The sequence below is a fragment of the Phyllobates terribilis genome, unplaced genomic scaffold (assembly GCF_046119375.1).
Source record: "Phyllobates terribilis strain yellow unplaced genomic scaffold, ASM4611937v1 Scaffold_1__5_contigs__length_1240528914, whole genome shotgun sequence".
Classification (NCBI taxonomy): Eukaryota; Metazoa; Chordata; class Amphibia; order Anura; family Dendrobatidae; genus Phyllobates; species Phyllobates terribilis.
The window spans coordinates 57,903,470-57,926,390 of NW_027362761.1; the positions used below are offsets into that span (position 1 = coordinate 57,903,470).

A 22,921-nucleotide genomic window follows, 5' to 3' on the forward strand; every position below is an offset into this window, starting at 1 on the left:
CATAACGCCTTTTTGTATGACCAAACAACTCAATCTTGGTTTCATCAGTCCACAGGACCTTCTTCCAAAAAGAAATTGGCTTCTCCAAATGTGCTTTTGCATACCTCAGCCGACTAGGTTTGTGGCGTGCTTGCAGAAACGGCTTCTTTCGCATCACTCTCCCATACAGCTTCTCCTTGTGCTTGTATAGTTGACCGATGCAGTGACACCATCTGCAGCAAGTTGATGCTGCAGCTCTCTGGAGGTGGTCTGAGGATTGTCCTTGACTGATCTCACCATTCTTCTTCTCTGCCTTTCTGATGTTTTTCTTGGCCTGCCACTTCTGGCCTTAACAAGAACTGTCCCTGTGTTCTTCCATTTCCTTACTATGTTCCTCACAGTGGAAACTGACAGGTTAAATCTCTGAGACAGCTTTTTGTATCCTTCCCCGGAACAACTATGTTGAATAATCTTTGTTTTCAGATCATTTGACAGTTGTTTTGAGGAGCCCATGATGCCACTCTTCAGAGGAGATTCAGACAGGAGAACAACTTGCAAGTGGCCACTTTAAGTAGCTTTTCTCATGATTGCATACACCTGGCTATGAAGTTCAAAGCTCAATGAGGTTACAAAACCAAAAAAAGTGCTTTAGTAAGTCAGTAAAAAGTAGGTAGGAGTATTTAAAACAAGAAAATGATAAGGGTGCCCATACTTATGCACCTGTCAAATTTTGTTTGAATGCAGATTGCACATTTTCTGTACAATAAACCTCATTTCAAGGCAGAAACATTACTGTGTTCAACAGTTATTACATATATCAAACTGAAATAGCTGTTGCAAAAACACCAATTTTTATAAAACATTTAGCTTAAGATTAATAGGGGTGCCCAAACTTTTTCATATAACTGTATAATATATATATATATATATATATATATATATATATATATATATATATATATATATATATATATATATATATATATATATATATATATATATATATATATAATGTTGGTACCCCTCGTTTAATGAAAGAAAAACCCACAATGGTCACAGAAATAATTTGACTCCGACAAAAGTAATAAATTCAAAGTCTATGAAAATGAACAAATGAAAGTCAGACATTGCTTTTTAACCCTGCTTCCACAGAATTAAAAAAAAAATTAAACTCATGAAATAGGCCTGGACAGAAATGATGGTACCCCTGAAAATAATGTGACAAAAGGGACATGTTAAATCAAGTTGTGTCCACTAATTACAAGATTGTAGACACCTGTGATGCTAATCAGTCAGTGGGCCTGTATATAGGGCTACAGATACTCACTGTGCTGTTTGGTGATAAATTGTGTATACCATACACAACATGGACCAGAGGAAGCAAAGGAAAGAGTTGTCTAAGGAGATTAGAAAGAAAATTATAGACAAGCATGTTAAAGATAAAGGTTATAAGACCATCTCCAAGCAGCTTCCTGTGACTACAGTTGAACATATTATTCAGAAATTTAAGATCCATGGAACTGTAGCCAACTTCCCTGAACGTGGCTGCAGGAGGAAAATTGATGACAAAACAAAGACGGATAACACGAATGGCAACAAAAGAACCCAGGATAACTTCTAAAGAGATTAAAAGTGAACTTCAAGCTCAAGGAACATCAGTGTCAGATCGCACCATCCGTCGTTGTTTGATCCAAAGTGGACTTCATGGGAGACGACTAAGAAGGACACCATTGTTGAAAAAAAATCATAAAAACAGCCAGACTGGAATTTGCCAAACTACATGTTGACAAGCCACAAAGCTTCTTGGAAAATGTCCTATGGACATGCGAGACAAAAATGGAAGTTTTTGGCAAGGCACATCAGCTCTATGTTCACAGACGGGAAAATGAAGCATATCAAGAAAAGAACACTGTCCCTACTGTGAAACATGGAGGAGGCTATGTTATGTTCTGGGGCTGCTTTGCTGCATCTGGCACAGGGTGTCTTGAATCTGTGCAGGGTACAATGAAATCTCAAGACTATCAAGGGATTCTAGAGAGAAATATGCTGCCCAGTGTCAGAAAGCTTGGTCTCAGTCACAGGTCATGGGTGTTGAAACAGGAAAATGACCCAAAACACACAGCTAAAAACACCCAAGAATGGCTAAGAGGAAAACATTGGACTATTCTGAAGTGGCCTTCTATGAGCCCTGACCTAAATCCTATTGAGCATCTTTGGAAAGAGCTGAAACATGTAGTCTAGAAAAGGCAACCTTCAAACATGAGACAACTGGAGCAGTTTGCTCATGAGGAGTGGGCCAAAATACCTGTCGAGAGGTGCAGAAGTCTCATTGACAGTTACAGGAATCGTTTGATTACATCAAAAGGTTGTTCAACAAAATATTAAGTTAAGAAGAACCATCATTTCTGTCCAGGCCTATTTCATGAGTTTACTTTTTTTTTTTTTTTTTTTTTAAATTCTGTGGAAGCAGGGTTGAAAAGCAATGTCTGACTTTCATTTGTTCATTTTCATAGATTTTTAATTTATTATTACTTTTGTCAGATTCAAGTTATTTCTGTGACCATTGTGGGTTTTTCCTTTCATTAAACGAGGGGTACCAACAATTTTTGACCATGAGTTTAATTCACCACATTCCACATAAAGTATGGACAATATAGAGATTAATCATGTATTTAAATATGCGCTGTGTTGTAAAGCCTAGGAGTAATCAGCAGTATATGCCAACGTCATAAGCGCACTATAAAAGTACAACAGCTGCCTAATAGGTGTAACGTAATTTACTGCTCCACATAATATGTAACTTATTAAAGTGCATAGTGCAAAACTTCTACGCAATTTAAAATAATATTTAAATTTTATTACGTTACAACAACCATAGCAGATAAGATTAAATCGTGTATACCTACATTATCCACACAAACAGTGATAGCTCCGATCTGGACAGGTTAAAGTACATGAAACTAATCCTAAACAGGGTTCAAGACCTCTTCAGTCCTTTAACCATAATGATGTTGCCATGTATGAATTGTGAAACACTTTACTCTTCTCTAGGTTTTCACAGGCTTTACATGGTCCACAAGGGTAAAACCTTGGGTTTTACCCTTGTGGACCATGTAAAGCCTGTGAAAACCTAGAGAAGAGTAAAGTGTTTCACAAATTCAGACACCACACGACTATTTCCAATCAAACACATCCTGACGTGTTCGTCTAAAGGGGTAATTTATTTGGATGCCTGTGACAAAGCTTATATTGGCATGACGACACATGAGTTGAGGATTCGTGTAAGAGAACATATATGGGACATTGAAAAATCCAAGTAGGCCGAAGATCATGAGCAATTAAAAACCTTCTCTCGCCACTTCAAACGTTGCCATAACCGTGACGCAAGTCTACTAAAAATCAAGGCCATCGACCAGGTATCTCTGATTTTAATCCTGATTATTTTCTTGTTTAATCAGATTCTTGCCCTGAAACATCTCCACTTTGACTAGCTGGATTGCTGCTGTGTAACATCAGAGCCGCAGTATTTCTTCAGGGCTCGTGTATTGCTAACATCATGGCACAATATTTTGCAACATTCTCGGCACACCACTCGAACGCGATTGTGACAGCTGGATTCCACTCCAATGAGGTTATGAGTTCCCGAGAAAAAACTACCAACATATCAGAGGTTCATGTGCTGATATCCTCACCCCTGATGAAGCCACAACCATTGTGGCGATACGAGTGGGGGTCTTCCCTCCCCACTGTTATCTAGGCATCTACATGCAGGTGACTATCCTTTTGTGCCAATAGGGTGCTTATATGTTGCTCTGTTATGCATGATGTTTTCCATTGCAGGACAATTAGCTAGCCCATCTTCACATGTATTCAAATATCCACTATTTTGCTGTGCATTTTGAGCTCTACATGAACTGATTACTTAGCAATTGATGGTATTGATTCCTTTTGGGCTTACCCTGTTAGTCCTGATAGGATTATCATCATTTGTGTGGATACCTCACTATATAGTGTTGAATATTAGACAGTGGAAATCTTGTTATATATTTTAACTTGATCCTGTTTATATGCTACAGCCAGTTGTGCTTTTTAAACGGATTTAATCTATGTTTTTGGCTTGTCTCTTTAATAAAGACATAATATATATTATCTGGTGCATCCCTGAATTTGCAGACTTCTTAGCTCTATTTAGGATTCAATGCATGTACTTTAACCTACAGTATATCCAAATTATATTTTCAGATCAGAGCTATCACTGTTTATGTGGACAATGTAGGTGTATACGGTTTAATCTAATCAGCTATGGTTGTTGTAACATGTAATAAAATTTAAATTGGCTATAAAGTTTACACTATGCACTTTAATAAGTTACATATTATGTGGAGCTGTAAAAATGAAGTTACACCTATTAGGCAGCTGTTGTACTTTATAGTGCACTTATGACGTTGGCATATACTGCTGATTACTCCTAGGCTTTACAACACCGCGTATATTTATATACATGATTAATCTCTATATTGTCCACACTTTATGTGGAATGTGGTGAATTGTATATCAATATCTGTAGGATGAATAATGGATTTTATGCAGTTCTAACCTCGCCCATATACCATCGGATATTTTCCAAGGTTATATAGACCCGGCACACGTGGTCTTTACAGCGCTATGGTCACTATATAGTTATGAAATGATCTCCGTACTTTCATTACACTCATGCACCTTTATAATTTACTCAATTGTTAGCAAAGTGTGGAATAATCAGGGTTATTTAATTGATAGTTTATTATGGCACATTTGGTAAATTTCATTTTATTTTCACTGGGCCACAACATGCAGTAAGAATCGGTGACATTTGTCTATACTTGCCTTCAGTATTATCTATTATAATTGTACACCTAATGTATAGATTTCATCTTACAATTCACCTATGTGTGTAATGTCTATACTTACCTTCACTAACAATCCTTAATAAATAGTACACATCAGGTATATAATTCCTCCCACATAAATACCACCATGCGTCCTGTTAACTAAAACCGGTAATTAAATATCCCCGATTAATAATGAAATGAATGTTGGTACACACATAGCGGTTTAATGCCCAGATTGAGTGACATTATGTGGTTTGTATAGTGCGCATGCTCAGATAAAAGGTTCCTGGATCTTCCAGACATGGCCAATGTGGTGCAGATGCTGACACCATTGCTTAGCAGTGGTGGAACATTTGCAATCCATGGGCCCGTGAATGGAGGAATCTCAAATAAGGAAACCACTCATCTGCGCATGCACCACCTAAGACATGGTTGTTACTGAATGCACACGTGACCGCACTAGCCAACATTTTTATTGGGCAACGGATCGCTTATATACTCACCCCTTACTCCCTCTAGACAAGCCCCCTGATGAAGAAAGGGCAAAACACACGTTGGGGCGGCAGGGCAAGCTCTTTTGCCAACATCCATTTTGTAATACCCATTTACTATAGCTTCAACTCTCCATTTCCTTTTCTGCTAGGTTATGTCTATTCTATAGTGATCAGATACTATTCACTTAAATACAGGTGCATCTCAAAATCAGAATATCAAAAACTTAATTTCAGTTCTTCAATACAAAAAGTGAAACTCATATAGAGTCATTAAACAGAGTGATCTATTTCAAGTGTTTATTTCTGTTAATGTTGAGGATTATGGCTTATAGCCAATGAAAACACAAGTCATTATCTCAGTATATTAGAATAATTAACAAAACACCTGTAAAGGCTTCCTAAGTCCTTTGGAAGTGCATTGAGCTGTAGGGTGGATTGCTACTAAAGGTGGAAAAAAACAAAAAACTCTAAATCTTCTTCCTTAGCGAGAGTGAACGAGACGAGTGTGACCGGAGCTCAAATGCAAATGTAATTAAGTGTGTGACTTGTTTTTCAGTGACTTTGGAAGGGAGGAATTTGGACTGAATTGCTGTCTGTATTTTATTAATTCTTTACATTTCTTTTTACTTAACATTTCTGTCTAGTGCAATCCCCATTCGAAAATGAGCTCCATTATTGGCAAATGCTATCCAGTGTACATCTTGCCACATGTATGCAATCCTTGAACAGCCGGTCGTGGATGCATACTGTTGTGCGAGATGTGAGCACGTTGTGCATTTGGAAGCCCAGGTACTGGATCTAAATGAGCAGCTGGCAACACAGATCCATTGACAATATGGAAAGGAGTCTGCTGCTCACTGGGGTAAGGTGGGGGGAGGGTGGTAGTAGGGAGCTGCAGGACAGTGAGGCATCTAGCTGGGTGACAGTTAGAAGGGGGGTGAGAGGGGAAGAGTGCCAGGGAGGCTAGTCCTGATCTGGCACACCCCAATAAGTTTGCAAAGTTGGCAGATGAGGGGGTGTCGGTACAGGGGTAGCACAGTTGCAGCATGGCATGTCCTCTGAAAGCCAGGAGTGTCAGCAACAGAAAGGGGGGAAATAGGAGAGTAGGGCAGGCCAGGCAGGTGCTGGTAGTGGGGGGACTCAATTATTAGGGATTGTCGAACAGTGTGCTGCCGGGTTGACAGATTACTGGCACATCGCTGATCGGGTTGACAGATTACTGGGAGGGGCTGGTGAGGACCCAGAGATCATGGTGCACATTGGCACAAATGACAAAGTTAGAGGTAGGTGGAAGGTCCTTAAAGATGATTTAAGGAAATAAGGCTGCAAGCTTAAAGCAAGGATCTCCAAGGTAGTATTCTCTGAAATACTAGCTGTACCACGCCAGATGGGAGATTAGGGAGATAAGTGTCTCAGGAACTGGTGTAGAAAGGAGGGGTTTGGGTTAATGGAGAACTGGGCCCACTTCTCAGTTGGCTACAGATTCTACGCTAGAGACGGGCTACCCCTCAATGGGGAGGGTGCAGCTGTGCTGGGGGAGAAAATGGCTATACGGTTGGAGGAGTGTTTAAACTAGGGATTGGGGGGGGGGGTATTCATTTTATAGGTGGGGAAGATTGTGCCCAGGTCACTATCTGCACTAAAAGAAATTGGGGGTGGGGATAGAACAGTCAATATAGTAAGAAGGAATAGAGGTACAGAGAGATATATAAAATGCATGTACACTAATGCCAGAAGCCTCACCAACAAAATGGAGGAATTAGAATTAATTTTGTTGGAAAATAATTATGACATGGTGGGGATATCTGAGACATGGCTGGACGAGAGCCATGACTGGGCAGTTAATTTACAGGGCTATAGTCTGTTCAGAAATGACCGTACAAACAAGCGAGGGGGTGTTTATATGTAAAATCATCCTTAAAACCCATCTTGCGTGAGAATATATGTGAATCTAATGAAAATGTAGAGTCCCTCTGGGTGGAGATAAGGGGAGATGGAAAAAATAATAAATTACTGATAGGGGTTTGTTATAAGTCTCCAAAAATAATGGAAGCAGCGGAGAATATCCTCATAAAGCAAATAGATGAAGCAGCGACTCAAGGAGAAGTCATTATTATGGGGGACTTCAACTACCCTGAAATACATTGGGGAACAGAAACCTGTAGTTCAAGCAAAGGTAATAGATTTTTGACAATTACCTTTCACAACGGGTTCAGGACCCAACAAGAAGGGGGGCACTGCTAGACATCATATTAACCTGCGAGGGCATTTATGCATATAGCATTTATGCATACTTTATCGAAGTGCCATAATTTAGCAAAGTGCCCTGGCAGTTAGAAAATGGCATTGCTAATATTCATCTTTCTTCTCTTCTTACAGGTATATATTTTTCACTGCTTGTGTGATCTGTCCTGAAAACTGCATTATATCTCCATGCAATGCTCTGCAGCCTATCAATTTCTGGTATATATTTTTCACTGCTTGTGTGATCTGTCCTGAAAACTGCATTATATCTCCATGCAATGCTCTGCAGCCTATCAATTTCTGGTATATATTTTTCACTGCTTGTGTGATCTGTCCTGAAAACTGCATTATATCTCCATGCAATGCTCTGCAGCCTATCAATTTCTGGTATATATTTTTCACTGCTTGTGTGATCTGTCCTGAAAACTGCATTATATCTCCATGCAATGCTCTGCAGCCTATCAATTTCTGGTATATATTTTTCACTGCTTGTGTGATCTGTCCTGAAAACTGCATTATATCTCCATGCAATGCTCTGCAGCCTATCAATTTCTGGTATATATTTTTCACTGCTTGTGTGATCTGTCCTGAAAACTGCATTATATCTCCATGCAATGCTCTGCAGCCTATCAATTTCTGGTATATATTTTTCACTGCTTGTGTGATCTGTCCTGAAAACTGCATTATATCTCCATGCAATGCTCTGCAGCCTATCAATTTCTGGTATATATTTTTCACTGCTTGTGTGATCTGTCCTGAAAACTGCATTATATCTCCATGCAATGCTCTGCAGCCTATCAATTTCTGGTATATATTTTTCACTGCTTGTGTGATCTGTCCTGAAAACTGCATTATATCTCCATGCAATGCTCTGCAGCCTATCAATTTCTGGTATATATTTTTCACTGCTTGTGTGATCTGTCCTGAAAACTGCATTATATCTCCATGCAATGCTCTGCAGCCTATCAATTTCTGGTATATATTTTTTCACTCCTCTAGCTTTTTTATTCCATGATACTTAAAGGTCATCACACTTACTTTAAGAGTTTATGATCCATGCCGAGTTTACTAGTCTGTTTTTTTTTTTTTTTTTTTTTTTCCCTGCACTTTATGGTCTCCTGTTGTCTTTTAAGCTAGTGATTGATTGTTAATGAGTTAAATCTGTGCAGATCTAAGCAGATACGTCCCTATATATTGAGACTTAGTTAAGGGGAGGCATTTATGCGGGGGCATTTATGCATACTTTATCGAAGTGCCATAATTTAGGAAAGTGCCCTGGCAGTTAGAAAATGGCAGTTGGACAGGGCAGGAGACAGGTAAGACATGCAAGACAATTAAACAAACTTGCTTCCAGGTCATCTTTTTGGCAAACAGTATTCACCATTTGTATCTGTGCCATTTATTTTCTGGCTGCTACAATCATCCACATTCACCGTTCACCCACAAATGCGGCACACTTCATCCATATTAATCCCTCACTCCTCTCTTCTCCTATGTACAGTTGTCATGCTCTCTTCACAATGTTATACCACGCAGATCCATTCATTCCCACCATACAACGCAGGAAACGCTCTCACAAATCACTCAATCATCTGCTCACTCTCTGTATCTTCCTTCTATTAGTCGCAGGTGATATTTCTCCCAACCCAGGACCCTCCAGTAATAATAACACTAACTCTTTCCCTGTTACATTCAGAAACCCTGCTAATCTCATTAAGATTCCCTGCATATCTTCTGTCTCATTCAACTGTGCCCTTTGGAATGCACGCTCAGCTTGTAATAAACTCTCTTACATCCATGACTTTTTCCTCTCTAATTCCCTCAACCTTCTGGCTCTCACTGAAACCTGGATCCAGCAGTCGGACACCACCGCCGCTGCAGCTCTCTCCTATGGTGGCCTACATTTCTCTCATACCCCGCGACCTGACAACAGATCAGGTGGAGGTGTTGGTCTGCTTCTTTCAACAAAATGTACTTTTCAGGTTATCCCCCCTGTACCCTCCCTTATCTTCCCGTCCTTTGAGGCCCACACAGTCAGACTCTACCGGCCCTTCTCCCTGCGAGTGGCGGTTGTCTATCGCCCCCCAGGTCCCCCCCGTCAATTCCTGGATCACTTTGCTGCCTGGCTTACAAATTTTCTATCCTGCGACATCCCCACGATAATCATGGGAGACTTTAACATCCCAATTGGCGATCCTCTTTCCCCATCTGCCACGCATCTTTTATCATTAACCTCCTCCTTCGGCCTTTCACAGCTTGCTAATTCTCCTACACATGAGGACGGGAACACATTGGACCTGATCTTCTCCCGGCTTTGCTCAGTACATGACTTTACTAACTCTCCCCTTCCACTCTCTGACCATAATCTTCTTTCATTCTCTGTCAAGAACTGTGACTTTACTCAAGACACTCCCACCGTCCACACTTATAGAAATTTACGCGCCATTAACACCCAGAAATTTATAAAAAGGTTGCAATCATCATTGGCCCCAATCTCCTCCCTCTCATGTCCCGAATCTGCATTGAAGCATTATAACAAAATAATGCTATGCGCCCTGGATGAAGCCGCACCTCCTACACAAAGAACAATTCGGCATAGACGGCGACAACCCTGGCACACGCCTCAAACACGTCTTCTCCAGAGGTACTCCAGGTGCGCTGAACGGCTGTGGAGAAAATCAAATCTGCCCGAAGATTTCCTCCACTATAAATTTATGCTGAAAACATATAACTCTGCCCTTCACCTCTCCAAACAAACCTACTTTAACAACCTCATCATCTCACTTTCCAATAATCCTAAACGACTCTTTGACACGTTTCATTCTCTCCTCAATCAAACAGCACAGGCCCCGACCACCGACCTCAGCGCTGACGATCTGGCTAACTATTTCAAAGAAAAAATTGACCATATCCGACAGGAAATTTTCTCCCAATCCCCAAATGTTATGCATGCTCCCCCCCGCCACATTGTATCTTGCTCATTTTCTGACTTCGAACCAGTCACGGAAGATGAAGTGATCAGGCTCCTTGCATCTTCTCGCCCTACCACCTGCACCAGCGACCCTATTCCCTCACATCTCCTTCAGTCCCTTGCTCCAGCTGTCACCTCTCACCTAACTAAAATTTTCAACCTTTCCCTCTCATCTGGTATCTTTCCCTCTTCTTTTAAACACGCCAGCATACAACCATTACTTAAAAAACCATCCCTCGACCAGAACTGCACGGCCAACTACAGACCTGTTTCCAATCTTCCCTTTATCTCTAAACTCCTGGAACGCCTGGTCCACTCCCGTCTAATCCGCTATCTCTCAGACAACTCTCTTCTTGACCCTTTACAATCTGGTTTCCGCTCTTTACATTCTACTGAAACTGCCCTCACTAAAGTCTCTAATGATCTACTAACAGCTAAATCTAATGGTCACTACTCCCTGCTGATTCTCCTGGATCTCTCTGCAGCATTTGACACTGTGGATCACCAGCTCCTCCTCACTATGCTCCGCACTATTGGCCTCAAGGACACGGTTCTCTCCTGGTTCTCCTCTTATCTCTCTGACCGCTCCTTCTCTGTGTCTTTTGCCGGCTCCTCCTCCTCCCTACTCCCTCTTACTGTCGGGGTTCCTCAAGGATCAGTCCTAGGCCCCCTTCTTTTCTCCTTATACACCGCTCCTATTGGACAAACAATCAGTAGATTCGGTTTTCAGTACCATCTCTATGCTGATGACACCCAATTATACACCTCTGCTCCGGACATCACCCCTGCATTACTACAAAAGACCAGTGATTGTCTTTCTGCTGTGTCTAACATTATGTCCTCCCTCTACCTAAAACTGAATCTGTCAAAAACTGAACTACTCGTCTTTCCTCCCTCCACTAACCTACCTGTGCCCGATATTGCCATCTCCGTTTGTGGCTCAACCATTACTCCCCAGCTACAAGCCCGCTGTCTTGGGGTCATTTTTGATTCAGATCTTTCTTTCACTCCTCACATCAAATCACTCGCTCGTTCATGTCATCTACACCTCAAAAACATCTCAAGAATCAGGACTTTTCTCACCTTTGACTCGGCAAAAACTCTTACTGTCGCTCTTATTCATTCTCGTCTTGACTATTGCAACGCTCTACTAATCGGTCTCCCTCTTACTAAACTCTCCCCTCTCCAATCCGTCCTGAACGCAGCAGCCAGGATCATATTCCTCGCCAACAGCTACTCAGATGCCTCTTCCCTGTGCCAGTCATTGCATTGGTTGCCCATCCAATATAGAGTTTGTTTTAAACTGATCACGCTTACCCACAAAGCGCTCCATGCTTCAGTACCCCCCTACATCTCCTCCCTTGTCTCAGTCTACCACCCTACACGTGCCCTCCGTTCTGCAAATGACTTGAAACTAAAATCCTCCATAATCCGAACTTCCCACTCCCGTCTCCAAGATTTCTCGCGTGCTGCGCCAATTCTCTGGAATACACTACCCAGGACAGTTCGATTAATTCCCAATACCCACAGTTTCAAGCGAACCCTAAAAACACATTTCTTTAGACTGGCGTATCACCTAAACACACTCTGTCCATCCCAGCTTTCCCCCATATTAAAATCTTCTTCAACTTCGGGTTCAAACCAACCATGCACATAAAAGCCTCTGTCAGGACTGCACACATACTGGCTGGCGACCAGTCCATGTATTATTATTTATCCTATTCAGTATATCAAGGCTGCATTATACAATATATGTACTTTTTACCTTTTGTGTCTCCCCCACTTCCTCATAGACTGTAAGCTCGCGAGCAGGGCCCTCACTCCGTTCGATATGAGATATGCTTATTCTGTATTGTCTGTATAAGTCCCCCCTAAAATTTGTAAAGTGCTGCGGAATATGTTGGCGCTATAAAAATAAACTTATTATTATTATTATTATTATTAACAGGCCAGACCGCATATCAAATATACAAGTTGGGGGTCACTTGGGTAATAGTGATCACAAAATAATAAGTTTTCATGTATCCTTTAATAAGGTGTGTAGTAGAGGGGTTACAAGGACACTAAACTTCAGGAAGGCAAATTTCCAACGGTTGAGAGATGATCTTAGTGCAATAAACTGAGACGATATCCTGAGACCTAAAACTACACAAAGCAAATGGGAGACATTTATTAGCATCCTGAATAGGACCTGTGCACAATATATACCCTATGGGAATAAACATGCTAGAAATAGGAGGAAACCACTATGGCTAAATAGAGCTGTAAGGGGCGCAATAAGTGACAAAATAAAGCATTTAGAGAACTAAAGCAAGTAGGTAGTGATGAGGCATTAAATAAATTCTGCAAAAACCAAATCAAGGCAGCAAAGATTGAGACAGAGACTCATTGCCAGAGAAAGTAAAAATAATCCCAAAATATTCTTTAACTACCGTATATTCCGGCGTATAAGACGACTTTTGAAGACTGAAAAATCTTCTGTCTAGTCTGGGGTCGTCTTATACGCCGGTAATGCTTTTGAACTTTCAGAAATTGACATGCGGGGATACTCTGGGGGTGTTAATAAGCTGCCGTGGCCGTATCCCTGCCATGTCGGAGTTAATATAAGGTGGAGGGAGTTAAAATACGGCGGCGGTAGGTCCAGACAGTCAGCGCTTCTGTGCTGAAACTGACACATCGCTGCGTATTCCCAGCTCCGGACACAGCGCAGGGCTTCTGTGCCGACAGCTTTCACTTGTCACAGAAGCGCTGCGCTGTGTCCGGAGCAGGGAAGTTCGCATCGCTTCTGTGACAATATATGAAAAGCCGGCAATTCAGCAGCGGCATAAGCCGGCACCCGACAATTTAGAATAGAAAGAATAGAGCTTCACACATAGATTAGATAGATAGAAACATGTCAGTCACATATATATGAAGTACAGTGACAGTATTGCTTACTGTACTTGTCATTTAGTGTAAAGGATTTATTAAAACAAATAATAGTGTTTTCATGCACCGTCTCTTTAAAAAAGCCGGCCGGCAATTCAGCAGCGGTACCCGACAATTTATAACAGACAGAATAGAGCTTCACACATAGATTAGATAGATAGAAACATGTCAGTCACATATATATGAAGTACAGTGATAGTGTTGGTTACTGTACTTGTCATCTAGTGTTAAAATAAAGGATTTATTTAAAAAAAAATTGGCGTGGGGTTCCCCTTAATTTTAGGCTCTAGCGGAGGTTAAGCAGACAGCTGGGGCAGATGTTTGAAGCCTGGGAAGGGGGTAATACCCACGGAGCTTCCCAGGCTACTAATATCAGCCCCCAGCTGAATACCTAGCCTTTACTAGCTATTAAAATGGGGGACCCCCCCCAAAAAATGACGTGGGGTCCCCCCTAATTTAATAGCTAGCAAAGGCTAGGCAGACAGCTGGGGGCTGATATTAATAGCCCAGGAAGGGAGCCATGAATATTGGCCCCCTCCCAGGCTAGAAACACCAGCCGTCAGCCGCCCCAGAAATGGCGCATCCATAGGATGCGCCAATTCTGGCACTTAGCCTCGCTCTTCCACGCTGCCCTGGTGCGGTGGCAGGGGGTAATAGGGCTGGGGTTGATGTCAGCTGACATCAAGCCCAGGTTAGTAATGGAGAGGCGTCTATAAGACACCCCCATTACTAACCCCATAGTAAAAGTTAAAAAAAACACAAACACCCAGAATAAAGTCCTTTAATTGAAATAAAGACACAATTCTTGATTGTTCTAAATTAAACCATACTTACCATCACGCCCATTCCAGCTGAAGCCAACGATCTCCTGCAATAAAAGAAAAATAATAAACCAACATCATCCTTACCTTTCCATGGTTCCCACGACAGCTTCAGCTCTGCTACATCGAGATGACAGGCTGGACCGCAGCAGAACGCCGCCATCCAGCCTGTCATCCCGCAGACACTGAGAAGCGCAGGCATGCTTGCGCTCTGCAGTGTCTGGCTGTGACGGCATCCAGATGAGCCGACAATGAACTCCGCTCACCTCCTGGACGTCCGTCACTGACAGCGTGGGAAACTTCTACTGCGCATGCGGGGAGCAGGAGAATTTTCCCACGCTGTCAGTGACGTGCATGAGGTGAGCCGAGTTCATTGGACATGATCTCGGCTCATCTGGATGCCGTCACAGTCAGACACTGAGGAGCACAAGCATGCCTACGCTTCTCAGTGTCTGCCGCATGGCAAGCTGAACGGCAGCGTTCTGCTGCGGTGCAGCCTGTCATGTGAATGTAGCAGAGCTGGACCGGTCCTGAGAACCATGGAAAGGTAAGGATGAGGTTGCTTTATTATTTTACTTTTATTGCAGGAGATCGTTGGCTTCAGCTGGAATGGGCGTGACGGTAAGTATGGTTTAATTTAGAACATTAAAAAATTGTGTCTTTATTTCAATTAAAGGACTTTATTCTGGGTGTTGTGTTTTTTTTAATTACTTTACTAGAAATTCATGGTGGTCATGTCTAATATTGGCGTGACCCCATGAATTTCGGGCTTAGGGCCAGCTGATAATGCCAAGCTGGCCCTAACCCCTTTATTACCCAGTGAGCCACCGCACCAGGGCCCTGGATGAGTTGGGTACAGCGCCAGAAGATGGCGCTTCTATGAACGCGCCATTTTCCGGGGTGGCTGCGGACTGCAATTTGCAGCGGGGGGGGCCCAGAAAGCTTGGGTCTCCCTGCGCTGCAGATTCCAGCCCCCAGCTGCCTAGTTGTACCTGGCTGGACACAAAAATAGGGCGAAGGCCCACGTCTTTTTTTTTTAATTATTTCATGAAATAATTAAAAAAAAAAGGGCTTCCCTATATTGTTGTGTCCGGCCAGGTACAAATAGGCAGCTGGTGGTTGGGGGCAGCCCGTTCCTGCCTGCTGTACCTGGCTGGACACAAAAATATGGCGAAGCCCACGTCAACATTTTTGGGAAAAATTAATTACAAAATTAATAATAATTTAGGGACTGCATCTTTATTAACCCCTCAATTGTCATTTAGTGTTAAAATAAAGGATTTTTTAAAAAAAAAATTGGCGTGGGATCCACCATCATTATAGTCTCTAGCGGAGGTTAAGCAGACGGCTGGGGCAGATGTTTGAAGTCTGGGAAGGGGGTAATACCCACGGAGCTTCCCAGGCTACTAATATCAGCCCCCAGCTGAATACCTAGCCTTTACTAGCTATTAGAATGGGGGACCCCCCCAAAAAATGACGTGGGGTCCCCCCTATTTTAATATGTTTATGAGTGACAGTTTTCCTGCTATATACCTGCATGTCATAAGAATTTAAATTAAAAAAAGGACCATGTTAAATTCAAATCTGTTTTTTTTTAAATTTTTACCGGTGTTTGGTATGCGTTGGAAAAGGGGTAGTCTTATACGGTGAATATATCCTAAACTCTATATTTTAACAGGAAAGTAGGGGGGTCGTCTTATACGCCGGAATATACGGTACATAAATAGTAAAAAACTAAAAAATGATAGTGTTGGCCCCCTTAAAAATAGTCTTGGTGAAACGGTGGATGAGGATGAGGAAAAAGCCAATATGCTAAATGATTTTTTTTCACCAGTATTTACACAAGAAAATCGCATGACAGAAAACATGATTAGTGATGACAAAAATTCTCCATTAAGGCTATGTGCCCACGATGCAGAAATGAAGCAGAAAATTTCTGCATCTCCCTGGCAGAAAAAAAGCATGCAGATTGTGCATGCGTTTTTTCTGCAGAATACATGCGGATCCACATGCAGATTGACATGCGCTTTCCAGGCGATAGCATCACTTGGAAAGTGCTTGACAACTAGGTCACACTGTATAAATCCATGCAAACAGCATGGATTTATATAGTGTGACCGTAAAAATAAAAAAAAAAAAAAAGCTATACTCACCCCAGATTCCCCGGCGTGTGCTGCAGCGCTCCTTCCTGTCTGGTTCCCGGCTGCCGGCATATCGCGAGACACAGTGGTGAAGGGCCTGCGGTCACATGACTGTGACCTCACCGAAGGTCCTTCAGCGCTGCCGGCATGCAGAGAGAAGCCGTTGGAAAGGTGAATATAACTTTATTTATTATTTTATTCTTTTTTTTCACAGGTACAATGGTACCCAGGTCTGGAAGAGAGTCTTCTCTCCTCCAGAACTGGGTACCATCCGCACATAGAATCCGCTTGCACAAATGTACAGACGCGCATTCTATGCGCCTCAATGCAAGTCAATGGCGGCGCTTCCGCAAAATTAATGAACATGCTGCAGATTTATGAGCGCTGCAGAAACGCTGCGGAAAAATCCGCAGCATGTGCATTGACATTGCGGAATGCCATTGGGGACCATGGGGTGCGGAGTACCATGCGTTTTTGATGCGTTTCCGCAGCGGAAATTCCGCAGCATAAACGCATGAAAAACGCATCGTGTGCACGCAGCCTAAATGTCACTTGCTTAACCCAGCAGGAAGTACGGCGGCGTCTAAAAATCACAAACTGACAAATCCCTGGGCCCGGATGGGATACACCCGCGAGTACTGCAGGAATTAAGTAACGTCATAGACCATTGTTTTTAATCTTTAAAGATTCCATAATAACAGGGTCTGTACCACAGGACTGACGTATAGCAAATGTGGTGCCAATATTCAAAAAGGGGACAAAAACTGAACTTGGAAATTAAAGGCCAGTAAGCTTAACCTCTACTGTGGGTAAAATCCTGGAGGGTTTCCTAAGAGATGCTATACTAGAGTATCTGAAGAAGAATAACCTCATGACCCAATATCAACATGGGTTTACGAGTGACCGTTCCTGTCAAACTAATCTGATCAGCTTTTATGAAGAGGCAAGTTCCGGACTGGACCAAGGAAATGCAGTGGATGTTGTGTATATGGACTTTTCAAAAGCTTTTGATACGGTTCCACACAAAAGGTTGATACATAAAATGAGAACAATGGGGATAGGGGAAAATATATGTAAGTGGGTTAAGAATTGGCTCAGTGATAGGAAACAAAGGGTGGTTATTAATGGAAAACACTCAGACTGGGTCTCAGTTAACAGTGGGGTACCACAGGGGTCAGTATTGGGCCCCCTTCTTTTTAACATATTTATTAATGACCTTGTAGGGGGCATACAGAGTAATATTTCAATATTTGCAGGTGACACTAAATTCTGCAGGATAATCAATACAGAGGAGGACAATTTTATATTACAGGAGGATCTATGTAAACTAGAAGCTTGGGATAATAAATGGCAAATAAGCTTTAATGGGGATAAATGTAAGGTAATGCTCTTGGGTAGAGGAAATAAAATGTATAATTATATGCTTAATTGTAAAACACTGGGCAAAACTAACTGAAAAAGACCTGGGTGTATTGGTGGACGACAAGCTCACGTTTGGTGGCCAGTGTCAGGCAGCTGCTGCAAAGGCAAATAAAATAATGGGATGCATAGATGCTCATGAGGAGAACATAATTTTACCTCCATACAAGTCATTAGTGTGACCACACTTAAAATACTGTGTACAGTTCTGGTCTCCGGTGTATAAGAAAGACATAGCTGAACTAGAGCGGGTGCAGAGAAGAGCGACCAAGGTTATTAGAGGACTGGGGGGGGTCTGCAATACCAAGACAGGTTATTACACATGGGGTTATTTAGTTTAGAAAAAAGAAGGCTTAGGGATGATCTTATTACTATGTACAAGTATATGAGGGGACAGTACAAAGACCTTTCTACTGATCTTTTTACTCTGAGGCCTGAGACAGGAACAAGGGGGCATCTTCTACGTCTGGAGGAAAGAAGGTTTAATCATAATCCCAGACACGGATTCTTTACTGTAAGAGCAGTGAGACTATGGAACTCTCTGCCGCATGATGTTGTAATGAGTGATTCACTACTAAAATTTAAGAAGGGCATGGATGCCTTTCTTGAAAAGTATAATATTACAGGTTATATATACTAGATTCCTTGATAGGGCGTTGATCCAGGGAACTAGTCTGATTGTCGTATGGAGTCAGGAAGGTATTTTTTTCCCCAATGTGGAGTGTTTGCCACATGGGTTTTTTTTGCCTTCCTCTGGATCAACATGTTAGGCTATGGGTTGAACTAGATGGACTTAGTCTTCCTTCAACCTTAAAAACTATGTTACTAAGTGTTTTAAAGGGTTCCTTAGTCTGTTTCAGTAAGCTCCACCATCATGGGGAAGATTGCTGACTTGACAGACGTCCAGAAGGCAGTCAATGACACTAAGTAGATGCAAAGTAAATTTTGCATTTCATTTGGAAATCAAGGTCCCAGAGTCTGGAGGAAGAGTGGAAAGGCACACAATCCAAGCTACTTGAGGTCTAGTGTGAAGTTTCCACAATCAGTGATGGTTTGGGGAGTCATGTCATCTGCTGGTGTAGGTCCACTGTGTTTTATCCAGACCAAAGTCAGCGCAGCCATCTACCAGGAAATTTTAGAGCACTTCATGCTTCCCTCTGCTGATAAGCTTTTTGGAGATGGAAATCTCATTCACCAGCAGGATTTGGCACCTGTCCACACTGCCAAAAGTACCAATACCTGGTTTACAAACAACAGTATCACTATGCTTGATTGGCCAGCAAACTCACCTGACCTTAACCCCAAAGAGAATGTATGGGGTATTGTCAAGAGGAAGATGAGAGACACCAGACCCAACAATGCAGACGATCTGAAGGCTGCTATCAAAGCAACCTGGGCTTCCATAACTCCTCAGCAGTGCCACAGGCTGATCGCCTCCATGCCACGCCGCATTGATGCAAAAAGGAGCCACAACCAAGTATTGCGTGCATTTACTGAACATACATTTCAGTAGGCCAACATTTTGGATTTTAAAAACATTTTTTCAAGCTGTTCTAAAGTATTCTAATTTACTGAGATAATGAGTTTTGTGTTTTCATTGGCTGTAAGCCATAATCATCAATATTAACAGAAATAAACACTTGAAATAGATCACTGTTTGTAATGACTATATAATATAGGAGTTTCACTTTTTGTATTGAAGAACTGAAATAAATTAACTTTTTGAAGATATTCTAATTTTGTGAGATGCACATGTACATTGTTGGGTAGGTAGTTTTCACATAGTCTATTTAATCATTCCAATTTGGTTCCCCTGAATCATTTCTACTTGATACGCTGTGTACCAATTGTATTTAGACACCCCCTACGTATTATATGGCTGTTTATATGATCCAAAGCAGGTGTTATTAGGCTGGGCAATATAAGAATCTCTAAATTGGAAAAAAAAATAATAAAAAAAAAAAAGTTAGTAAAGTCCGCTCACTCACCATTGGGGTGTGGTGCAGTCTCCGCCTCGCTCGGATCCAGCCAGAGCAGCCCCTGATTCATGAATCAGAAAATAGAAGGAATGATCCAGCGTATTGGGCTATAAACTTGAATAAAACATAGCTTTAATTGAGCCATTAAAAAATGCTGCTACCACCATAATAAGTCTTGGTGCACACAAAGATCACAGCTGTCTCGACCTACGCGTTTCGACATGCAGTCTGAATCATGGTCTCTGACTGCACGTCGAAACGCGTAGGTCGAGACAGCTGTGATCTTTGTGTGCACCAAGACTTATTATGGTTGTAGCAGCATTTTTTAATGGCTCAATTAAAGCTATGTTTTATTCAAGTTTATAGCCCAATACGCTGGATCATGCTTTCTATTTTCTGAATCTCCAAATTGCACTTCAATTATGAGTGTTAGTACTACTTGTATACATTAGTTTTTTTGATTGGTTATTATACACAATATATCCCTGCAATTGTTTAGTTGCACTTGGAGCTAGTTTTGTTATTCTTTTTAATTCAGTATTTAATAAAGATTTACTCTGGATTAATATACTCAAGTGTGACAATACAGCCTATAATCTTAATAAACCAGACGATTAGATTAGTTAAGCCAAGAGAAATACACTATCGTGTTCATGTGGACTTGTAAATGTTTGTGTATTTCTATAGCTCAAGAAGGACATACAATTATTTGTATAACCCTGAATGTTGTTTGCAAATATGCCAATTACATATTGTCCTAAAAGCCAGATGAATGTTGATTTGAAGAGCCCACTATATACCAACTATGTAAATTGATTAGCTCAAACAATGAGACCGGAGCCCTGTGAGTAATGCCCTCCCTAACCCCTGTCCTGTGAATGTGTACTTGAAGGACAACTGTAACTATTTTAAAGGGACATGTGCTTTTGTAGCGGAGATACTTGAATCAGAGAATCAATGAGAAGCAAAAGTTCAGACTCTCTCAGACCATCAGCTTGGAAGTATGGCTTTACCCAAAGAGACACAGATTTGGATTCTACATGATTCCAGCCTAAGAGTACAGCAATGACTGGAAAGATATGGATCTGCTCCATTAACCATCAGAGAGCCCATGGATACATTTGGGGACCCACCAGTCGCCTGGAACTCATGGAGACATTCGAAGAAGCCAGATTAGGACCCAACGGTCATCTGGCCCCATGGAAACTCTCGGAGAGGCCAGGATGGGACCCTCGGGTCTCCTGGCCTTGTACCTCGATGGGCCGCTAGCTTCCTAAGCTTGCCGCTACCTTTTCTCTGTGGGGGCCAGCCAGAAGCAGGGGGCCACTGGTTGAGGTAGTTCGCCCTGGAAGTCCCAAAGTCGCAGTTGTTCCATTCCAGGCGGGGCAACGAAAAGGTGAGACTATGTAATGTTGTACCATCTTGGGTATTTGCTGGGACTGTTCTATGCGTTTATTGTCCTATTTTGTGGTTCAATAAAGTATTGCCACGCCGTTTTACCCTCATCCTGTGTTGCCGAGTAGTATTACGCCCACAGGTCTTCACAGAGCATCTCTGGTTTAATTGGCCCTGCGATTTTGTTGTGGCAGTGTTCTATAAATCGAGTTGTGACCATATTAATAGGACTCTAAAATGGGAAATTGTATCTAGCATGCATCAGCTGACAGGTTACCTATAAAGGTGATTTTATATATGCATAACATCAATGTGCAGAGTACGCATGTGCGGCCGTGCTGTTATTGGAAGAAGCTCTCCAATTGGTTTTTGCAGAAAACTGTGCCTGCGTCAGAGCAGACATGCGCAGTGAGAAACATAGGACGCTGAGAACAGTGCGGCGCAGCATGTCTGTGTACTGTGGATATGATTGTGGCTGGGTGAGTCGCTCTCTCATAATTATGACATGCACCTGGACCGGACTTAAATAATTTAATGCACTAAGCACTTTATTCAAAACAATGTTTGCACATGTATAAAATTAATGGAACTTGTTTGTATGATGATTTACTTTTACATGTATTATGAAAATTTATATTATGGTTGCACTTAATAAGATGTGATTATGTTGATTCTACTTTAAGACTATATATACACCTGACTAGCAGCACTTTTACCTTGCTTGAGAAAGGTTCTATGAACTGAAACGTTGCCATGTGGGTGGAATAAAAGTCCATTTTTTCAACATAAATTTTTCTGTGGGAGTGCCGACTTGTTTTTTTGATCTACGGTATATTGTGGAACAACCTGGACACTTGTATGAAGGCATAGCACCCATCGTGAGTAATTAAATGGTGCTGCTCTTTTAAACCTTTTTTAAATCGATATCTATCTATCCATCCATCTATCTATATACATACACACTTTTCTTTTTAACTAGCTGGACAACCCTTTAAAAGAACAAAGAATACACCAGACCTAGAGAAACACAAAGAGCACATCAGAGTCCAGCAGTGCTTAACCAGAGAAAAAAAGTATTGGAAGAAAAGCCTTAAAAAATAAGACCGTCATATTACCTGATAGAAGTCGCCATTCAATTCACCATCTGCATGATAACGAGAAGAATAAAAAAGGAATAAATACAATTGAAGGCAATAACGTAATCTATACTAGCAGATTGATCTTTGCCATGCAGGGCTGTGGAGTCTGAGTCGGTGTCCATTTTGGTGGAGTCGGTATAAAATGGACAGACTCCTAAAAGATATAATAAATTGGGTTCAGTAGTACAATGCAGGATGTGCTGTAAATGTTTTCATAAGAATTTGGGAAAGTTATGAAATGTCCTATAAATGTCTGTTCCTGATCTAAGGATCTCTGCTTTTAGGTGAGATGAATCTGTGCTGCACTTTATGTACACGCTCAGTAGTGAGGCAGTGCTGTGGAGTTGAAGTTTGGCTTACCGACTCCACAGCCCTGGTATAATGTGCTCATCCTTCCTGCACCATCTCCAGTAAACCTCTTACAAGCAGAAATACAACTTGCCTATAAGCCATAAAAAGTGGGATTATTCTAAAGGCTTCATTATGCTTGCATACACCATTAACACTCATAGTAAAGATTAACCAAATCCCTGGACATTG

General features: G+C 41.7%; 1 protein-coding gene across 4 annotated transcripts in view; it reads right to left on the minus strand.

Annotated features, from left to right (window-relative positions):
• CLTA (clathrin light chain A) overlaps window positions 1-22,921 on the minus strand; it is a 55,002-nt gene that overhangs the window by 18,872 nt on the left and 13,209 nt on the right. For all 4 annotated transcript variants that reach the window (XM_073662411.1, XM_073662431.1, XM_073662422.1 and 1 more), the window contains exon 2: window positions 22,358-22,386. In XM_073662411.1, coding sequence (XP_073518512.1) covers window positions 22,358-22,386 — 29 coding nt within the window. The remainder of the gene's footprint in view (window positions 1-22,357; window positions 22,387-22,921) is intronic.